This window comes from Pelodiscus sinensis, chromosome 30 (genome assembly GCF_049634645.1).
Source record: "Pelodiscus sinensis isolate JC-2024 chromosome 30, ASM4963464v1, whole genome shotgun sequence".
Taxonomy (NCBI): Eukaryota; Metazoa; Chordata; order Testudines; family Trionychidae; genus Pelodiscus; species Pelodiscus sinensis.
In genome coordinates this window covers 1,880,831-1,890,184 of record NC_134740.1, presented here as the reverse complement: position 1 = coordinate 1,890,184, position 9,354 = coordinate 1,880,831, and the positions used below count along the sequence as shown (strand labels likewise).

Below are 9,354 nucleotides of genomic sequence, written 5' to 3'. Positions count from 1 at the left end.
TCAGATTTGCTGCATGTTGGCTTTGATCCACGGCACAAAGTGGGAAATCCGAGTGAACACAACATGAGACTTAGCGCTGTTCCTTTTGCCTTTGGAGACGATGCCCTCGGCCACTCCATCACACACAAGGGGGCCCCCAGAATCACCCTGTCCCAGAACAAGCCAGAAGAGAAGAGTTAATGTCTCGATCACACCCAGATCTCCCAGGCTGTCTGTGCCGGTAAACCCAAAACATGTGAAAAACTGAATTCACACTGAGAAGATGATGATGAAGGACTCTGGGAATTTAGAGCAGAAATGCCCGTCGTTATTTAGCCTGACCTTCTTTCCAACGCTGTATGCAAAGAGAGATGAGTAACCACACTTACTAAGTCCCCATTGTCACATAATTATAATCAAACTTACACAAGGCATGGCATGTAAGGCGTCCTTGGAAAAGTTATAAGCTATTACGTGTGATTGTCCTATTTAAATCCCCGTCTGACCATTGTGTCTGAAGCTGGAAGTATCGGCTGCGTGTTAGCATCTCAAATATGGTGACACCCATTTCTAAATCAAGATCAGCCCGCCGTGTATCAATGGATAATGATGGAATATCCACTCATCAAAGGATTGGGGATGAGCAATGGGACCTCCGGCTTGGCCATCGAGAGCCCTGTCACCTCTGGCTGTGGCCATTTGTAGCTGTCTTGCCCGTGGGTGTGGTCACATATTGCCCTTCAATCTTTGGTCTTGGCTGATGCATGGACCCCAACAGGTAATTATTTGCGCTCTGTCAGCTCTTCCACTACAAATTCCCGCTGCCTGTGCCTGTGACACCATGGACACGTTAGCCAATTAACTCCTTACCCGGTAAGTTGACTTTCGGTAGAGGGAGTTGTCTGAGTCTCCTACACACAGCATTGTGGAGGGGAAATAGTTGTGGTACTCCTTCTTACAGAGGTCATCAGCCACCACCGACAGGTTCACTTCCCGAAGGGTGTTGGTTGTTGTGGTTAAGCTGGTCATACCCCAGCCAGCCACGTTGCACAAGGTCTCTGGGCACACTCTGCAATGACCAGTCGGTAAACGGAGCAGCTCCACCTCCCTGGTCAGTGTCGCATTGTGACTCAGCTGTTGGGGCAAAGAGAAACAGGAAACATACGTGTGTCTTAGATGGAGAAAAAACAAATCAAGAAATGGGACGGAGGTCGAACCTGAGGCAGTGTGAGGTCACTGGTGGTGGAGAATGTGGTGGGGGCATTATCTGAAGCAGTGTGAGGTCACTGGAGGGTGGGGGTCAGTACCTCCAGCAGCATGATGTCATTATTTAAGGTCTCCGTGTCGTACTGTGGGTGGGGGATCTGCCGGCGCACATGGATCCGTTGCTGGCTACTTTCCTGTTGCTGGATGTTATGAGCTCCCAGCACGACAGTGATGCTGCTGTAAAAGGTGAGAGCAACACTTGGATTGTCAGGGGCTGGGGATGGCCTTTTACATCCTGGTGTTCTGACTCTCAACTCCTTTGCATCCCTGTCTCCCCTTCCTTCTGTACTGATCCCTCCTCTCCAGCTCAGTGCCCTGCAGAGCTGCCCAGGGGCTGGGCCTTCATCCCCCAACCCAGCTGAGGTGACTGGCCACAGCCCCATTCATTTAACTGGCTCTGGGGCTGGGCAGTGATTTGCAGAGGCCCCTAGAGACTCGCCAACAACCCCATAGAAGATCAGACCCCAGAGATCTGCTCCCCCGGCCTGGCCACCCTGTGTCCCTCCCCTGCCTCACATGCCAATGCCAAAGCTCCCAGGTTCCCCTCCCGCTCTATCCCCACCCTCCGCCACATCCCAGCCTGGTGGCACTTACTCTTCCTCGCAGTGAGCAGCCGTCAGCACAAAGTTCTCAGACACCAGGAACCCTCCACAGCCACCAGGGAGATAGGCCATGTAGGGCCTGGAGTGGGGCCGGGCTTCCCTTCCCCCGACGATCTCACCTGGGGGGAGAACAGGGCCATACAAAGGGCTCCCTCACCTCCCTGGACAGGGACTGAGCTCCCCACCCCAAAGAGGGGCTCCCACAGCCTCATCCTACCCCCTTGATGCTCTCCTTGGGGGATCCCTGGGCCTGGCTCCCTGCCCCCTGCTCTACTCTGCCCCATCCTGGGCCTCCCGTGGGGCTGGAGGGGAAATCTGCAGCTCTGATCTGGCTGGTGCAGAATCGGTGCCAGCCACCCCAAGAGTGGGGCAGGAATTGCCCTGCATTGTGTTCACAGCTCTGTGAGCCAACATCACCCCAGGCTGGTCCAGCCCATCCCCAGCAGGGCAAGTACATGGCTTCTCTGGCTGCTGCTTCTCCACCCAACCACAGGGACCAGCCCTAGCTGCTCCATGCCTGACTCACCAGAGTACCAGTGCCAAGGGAATTGGCTTTGACTGAATGAATCCTACCCCAGGGAGACTTTTCTGCCCTACAGTTAGGCTCTATTTTTTCCTTGTCACACTGGGAAATGTCTAAGGGACAATTTTCAGGCTGAAAAAAAATTGTTTGGGGCTTGAAAGTGCAAAGTGAGAATGTCCCTCGGGAAAATGACACATCTCCTGGAATCTGCTCAGGAGAAGGCGCCGGGCAGGCGGGCGGGAGTGTTGGAAAATCTGCCCTTTAAGGAATAGCAGTGATTGGCTTTATTGTGGGAGCTAGGGTACATCTAGACTACAGGCTTCTGTCGACAGAAGTTTTGTCGACAGATACTGTCGACAAAACTTCCGTCGACAAAGAGCGTCTAGACTACATTGAGTTCTGTCGACAAAGCAAGCTGCTTTGTCGACATGGTAGTGTAGATACAAAGGACAGTGTAGATGCAATAACACCTTCTGTCGACAGAAACTCTGTCGACAGAAGGTGTTATGCCTCGTAAAATGAGGTTTACCAGCGTCGACAAAACTGCTGAGTTCTGTCGACGTTATGTCGACAGAACTCAGCGGTAGTGTGGACACAGGTATAATTTTGTCGACAAAAGTCCACTTTTGTCAACAAAACCCTGTAGTCTAGACACACCCCTAGAGTGAGGGCAGGGAGCTTTTACTGTGCTAGTCACCGCACGGACCCTCAATCCTTACCCCAAGCAGTGTCCGATTCAAACAGACGCTGAATTATTTTTGTTCTGAAAAGGTAAATTGGATGCCCTGGGAGCATGTTCCAAAGGGGTTTAGGTACCTCATTTCCATAAGCACCCCATGAAAATAACAGCGCCATAGGCAAGTTAATGTGGATAAATGTAAAATAATGCACACTGGAGAAAACTCCAACTAGACATATAATAAGATGTGGGCTAATTTAGCAACAACCAATCAGGGAAGAGATCTTGCAGTTATTGTGGGTAGTTCTCTGAAGACAGCCATGCATTTTTCTTTTTTTGATGCAGTGTGCAGTGGCAGTCAAAAAAAGAGACCAAATGTTAGGAATCAATAAAAGAGGGATGGAAAATATGACAAAAAATCTCTCACTGCCCCTATATAAAACTATGAATACTGCATACAGATGCGGTCTCCTCACATCAGAGAAGATATTTTGGCTTTAGAAAAGGTTCAGAAAAGGGCAACTAAAATGATTCGGGGTTTGGAACGGGTCCCATATGAAGAGAGGTGAAAGAGGTGGGAAGAGTATTGCGTATGGGAAGAGTATTAAAACGACTGGGACTATTCAGTTTAGAAAAGAGGAGGTTGAGGGCGGATATGATAGAGGTCTATAAAATCATGAGTGGTGTGGAGAGGGTGAATAAAGACAAGTTATTTACTTGTTCCCATAATAGAAGAACTAGAGGACACAAAATGAAATTAATGGGTAGGAGGTTTAAAACTAATAAAAGAAAGTTCTTCACACAGCGTGTAGTCAACCTGTGGAACTCCTTGCCAGAGGAGGCTGTGAAGGCTCAGACTATAACAGAGTTTAAAAAAGAGCTGGATAGATTCATGGAGGTTAGGTCCATAAAAGGCTATTAGCCAGGGGGCAGAAATGGTGCCCCTGGACTCTGTCAAAGGCTGGAGAGGGATGGCAGGAGACAAATCGCTTGATCATTGTCTTTGGTCCCTCCCCCCCCCCATGGGGCACCTGGCACTGGCCACTGTCAGGAGACCGGCTACTGGGCTAGATGGACCATTGGTCTGACCCAGTATGGTTGTTTTTATGTTCCCCCCAGAGATCCGGGGCTGAGCTGAAAAACGATCCCAAGTCTCTTGGGTCCAAGCTCCCTGCTCTTGCTGCTCCTCTCCAGCATCTGCTCCTTGCGTCTCCCCAGCCACCCTGCTGGCAGCTCATAGCATCTCAAAAGTATGGGACACGGCTTGGTAGTGGGGGCCCACACAAGCCCTCTGGGGGCTGATCCCCCCCACAGGTGGAGAGCCCCAGAAGTACTCAGGGGAGGCTGCAGGGGTCCCAATAGCCCCTCGGCCCCAGGAGAGTCAGGGGAAGACCCTCACTCAACCCACTGCCCCCCACCCTCCTTGGGCCCCTCTCGGCACACAACCAACACCCTTCCCCCACTCACCAGCCCAGTGCCCAGGGGGCAGGAGGAAGGCCCAGAGGAGAAGCCCCAGCACCAAAAGCTGCATCGTCAGAGCCATCCGAGGCCGGGCACAGAGCCGGTCCCTCTGGCCTGAGGCTTATAAGGCTTGTGTCCCAAGTGGGGGCAGAGCGGGGGCAGAGCCAGCCAATCAGAAGGCCCCACATACACTCCTGTCCAGGAACGCCCACTGGAGATGGTCTATGGGCCAAGGTGCCCATTGGACAATTCTCAGGTCACGGCCACTCCCACCTACCGGGACGTTTCCTCTCTGCTCCGGTCCCTGGCCTTGTGCCACAGCCAACGGGGCCCCTGCCCATCTGTCAACCTGGGGCTGTGGCTAACACGGCCGCTCACTGCCTGTCCCTGGTTGAGGATGTGGCTAACGCTGCCTCTCCCCATTCACCAGTGTCAAAGACTCCAGGGCTGTTCTACAGGGAGATCCCCCAGCCCCAAGATTTCAGGGGGGCTAGAGGAGCTGGGGGGGCACTTCCTGTCCCTCTGCTCACTCCAGAGGCCAGAGCCACTTGCTAGCAGTGAGAGACATGGGGCCTTTTCCCTCTAGGGCAGAGGAAGCAAAGTTGTCTATATCGGCCCCTTCTGTACTGCCCCTGACCTCCCACTTGGGGATGACCTCCAGCCCCTCCCCATCTGGCCCCTTTCCTCAAACTTTATCTCCCCCAGCACAGGGACCATACACTTTTTGGCCCCCCTACCCTGATTCTCTGGGCAGCAGCAGGTGCAGATGAGCCGTGTGGCTGTAACACCGCCAGTGTGGGGCACCTGATGGTGGCACTAGGCAGGGAGGGCCAGCATTACGCTGTAGAGCTCCCCCGACCCTATGCACCCCCATACAGCCACAGAAATAATCTCCCTCTTACAGCCTCTCCCCCAGCTGTGCCCCAAAGACACCCACTCCCCCACGGCAGTAACATCCCTATTCTTGTTGCCATACCGTGTCAGGTCCCAGATGCGACCCTTGGGGCAAACGATTTGTCCATCCTGCCCTAAGGAATTTGTGCTGCAGTCCCTGCTCCAAGGACCAATTTCTGCCCTTCCCCTTCCTGTTTACATGGGCTGTGCGGAAGCACTGATCAGTATCAGCACTGAACAAGAGATTACACCCCGTCCCATGTAAGGTAGAGACGGGTGACTCATCTCCCTGATACCAGACTCCTACCTCAGACCTGATGTACGTGACACCCAAAGCATCTCCCCCACCCCCACGGATGTCTCGTGACAGACACTTCTGCCACATTCAGATTATCAGCCCTCAGTGGGGCTCAGCCCCATCCGCTGTTGATTTGGTACCTGGCCAGTCGGGGAAGGGTCATCTCCAGACAGGGAATACATGATTATAGAACCAGGAGCATGACTGCCTGGTGTGAAGGTTGCAGATCTCTCAAGGCATCTAGATAGACTTATATGTAGTGCTGGGGAGGAGACAGGTGGTCGTGGAACATGTAGGTACCAATGACATAGGGAAGGGTAGGAGAGACGTCTTGGAGGCCAAATTTAGGCCTGAGCCTCTGTGGATACAAGGGTTCACTCCTTCCTTTGAGTGTGGATCACCATTTCCAGGCTATGGAAGCTACAATGGCCTGTACCTTCAGAGATGCAGGGAAATAGAGCATCAGTGGTCAAGAGACAGCTAACCTTGGTGCACTGCCCACTCCTGACCCAGCTCTTCCCGTTTACGAGGAATCCTGGAACAGACGCACAGACAGACACACAAATCTCTAAAACCGGATTCTCACCCAAATACGATGTTGGTACAAGACAGGCCATGTAAAGTGTCATCGGAAAAGTTGTGATTGGCTGAATAGGACGTGTCCCATTTCTGAGCATGGTCCATTGTTGCATCTGAATTTATGAATATGGACAATGAATCTGCATTGCAAATGTGCTTCCTCCTAGCAGAGCCCACAATGGGCCGTTCAGCTAAGACAATGGACCATGGCAGAGCTCGACCTTCTTAGGAACCATTCAGACAACCAGCGAGTAATAGCGACTGTCTCTCGGCAAAGCACGCTAGAGCATGGGACCAGACCACATGACACCAAACTCCAGTTTAGTGACTGTATTTTCCTCCATTCTGGGCTGGGAGCTCAGCTGGGAAAAAAGGGCTCCCATCATATGGGGAAATGATATGAAGTGAAGAGTGACCTAGTGAGTCCACATTCCTCCCCAACGTAGCACCTGAAAGAACCCCTGGAAGACAAATAGGGAGGTGCAGGCTGTGTCTTACGCATCTGCAAGTATGCTCGTATCATCAGCTGGGGTGAGAAATTGCTCATTCAGATCCCAGCAAGCCAGAATGAGGCAGACTTAGCTTGTGGTTTTGTTTATTTGCTGGGTAATCTGCTTGGATCTCTTTCCACCCACTGGTAACCCCTCACGATCCATCTGGTTTGGCTTTACCAGCATGTCCTGAGACAGGTAAATGATGGGGATGGATGGATGGATAGAGGGGGGGTGTGGGGAGAGAGAGATGGATGGGTAGATAGAGAGGGTGTGTGGGGAGAGAGGGACGGATGGATAGAGGGGGAGTGTGGGGAGAGAGATGGATGGATAGAGGGGGAGTGTGGGGAGAGAGAGATGGATAGATGGATGGATGGATAGAGGGGGTGTGTGGGGAGAGATGGATGGATAGACGGATGGATGGATAGAGGGGGTGTGTGGGGAGAGATGGATGGATAGACGGATGGATGATAGAGGGGGTGTGGGGGGGAGAGAGAGATATTGGTTAGAGAAATATTTAGAGCAAGATAGGCATACGGGGATGGATGGATAGAAGGATGGCCAGACAGGTGGGGGTGGGTGGGAATTGGAAGAGTAGATTTTTGCAGCTGGAACTCTTTCAAACCTGTCCTGTTTCTGTTCTAGACGTAGCGGCCTCGGGAGTCAGGACAAGCAATGGCACAACTTGCTTTTCTCCCCTGAGTAACCTTTGTGCCCGTCCCAGCCAGCAGGGACCCCTCCCGCCTCAAGTGGCTCAGTTCCCACCTGCACCCCTAGATCCTCTTTGTGCATGAAATCACTGAACCCAGTTGTCTTGGGGCCCAGCCAAGAGCGTTAACCACCTGCCTTGCCTCCTCTGTATGGTCCATTCCCTCCTGGCCTGGGCAGATCCAGCAGCTGGGTAGATGCATCAGTACCCGAATCGCTGTGTTTTGCAACTTGACTTTATTACTGGCTGTCTACAGAGCAGGAAGGGAAATTCAGCAGAGAGGGCAACTAGGCAGCAGAGGCTCAGAGCTGATGTTTGATCAGCAGCAGATCAGCATGGACAACGCAGAGGTCCCCTGTGGGCCTCGGTCACCGGGGCTCCAGTTCTTTGCTGTTCCCTGTGACAACCAACTCCTTTCCCATTGTCTCGGGACACCAGGAACCCCCAGGGACACAGTGCCCTCCCCCCTCACATGCAACCCCATCAAACCCCTCCACAACTCCCCCACTTTGTCACACCTGGGTCCCAGCTTAGATCGTTCCCCCCAGCCTGGCCTCCCCCATAACGTCCATTCCCTCCTGGCCTGGGCAGAGCCAGCAGCGGCTCTGGATGGCAAAGCTCTGGGTAGATGATTCAATACCCGAATCGCTGATTTTTGCAACTTGACGTTATTACTGGCTGGCTACAGAGCAAGCAGCGAAGTGCAGGAGGGCAGGGGAGCAGACAGATGTGACTCCAGGGGGCCAGTGCATGAGGAAGGCCCAGAGAGGGCAAAAATCCACAGGGTGCATCCCAGGATTTGGCTCCTAATGAATACGACACAGACATTCCCTACCAAAGAAGCAGCCAGCGCTAAACCAGGCTCCTAATTCTCTTGCCTTGGTGCTCATGGGTTGGGCGCAAACTTAGCAGAACGGGTGGGAGAGGGAACACTGCCTTGAAGGGGGGAGGAGTCTCAAGCTGGGAGGTGGGGAGCTGAACCCCTCTGCGAAGCAGGCCCCACATCTGGGCTGTGCACTGCACAGATCAGTATCGGCACTGGGTGAGAAACCACACCCTGTGTGAGATGGATGTCTCCGATCTCCCTGATACCAGCCTTCCACCTCAGATCTTGAGTACATGACACCCAAAGCATTGCTGCTCCTCCCCCGGCAGATGTCCAGTGAAACACACATCTGCTGCCCCATTCAGTTCATCAGCCCTCAGTGGGGCTCAGCTCCATCCCCTCTTGAGGTGGTCCCTGGCAAGTTCCGGGGGGCTGTGTCCTCTTTACTCAGAGCCAAGAGCATCCCTGGTCCAGCCATGTCTGTGTGGAAGGTCCCAGGCAATCCCCCTGCTGCATCTGGGTCAGGCCAGGGACCCCTACTGGAGAGACTAGCAGCGTCCAAGTGGATGATGGGTCTAGAACTGGAAGGATGGGGAGATGGGTCTCAAATATAAGTGAGGGTCTCTAGATGTGTCTAGAGTGGACACAGGAATTTGAATTGATCTTGAAACCAACTATGGGTGGCCAAGTGGGTCTGGATCGAATGGAACAGCCTCTGCTGGAATGAATTGAATAAGGACTGAAGTGGAGCTGGCTGGGTGTTCATCCATCTCCATGGACCTGGAAAGGCCACAGAGCTCATCCAGGTTGGTTCTAGATGGCACTCGCTTCCTCTCTGTGGTCACTGTCCCTGCTCTCAGACCCCTCCCTTCCTGTGTCATGGAAACCAGTCTGATTCCAGACACATCCCGTTGTCCTGGCACAACTCAGCCCTGCCCTTGCATTAGGTTAGGCTGAGAGGAAGCTGAAAACCACCCCTGACTGGTCCTAGCTCTGACCTTTCAAAGAGAAGTTCTTGACCAAATGATGGGCAGACAGACAGACTCA

General features: G+C 53.1%; 1 protein-coding gene across 1 annotated transcript; it reads right to left on the bottom strand.

The window, feature by feature from the left end:
• On the bottom strand, positions 1-6,386 carry LOC142821093 (cathepsin G-like). Its single transcript, XM_075911881.1, has 6 exons — positions 6,289-6,386; positions 6,188-6,237; positions 1,840-1,966; positions 1,287-1,422; positions 850-1,113; positions 1-147 (listed from the first exon to the last, which is right to left on the bottom strand). Exons 1-6 carry the CDS (start codon positions 6,384-6,386, stop codon positions 1-3), a joined length of 822 nt encoding a protein of 273 aa, XP_075767996.1.
• Between the last annotated feature and the right edge of the window lie 2,968 nt (positions 6,387-9,354).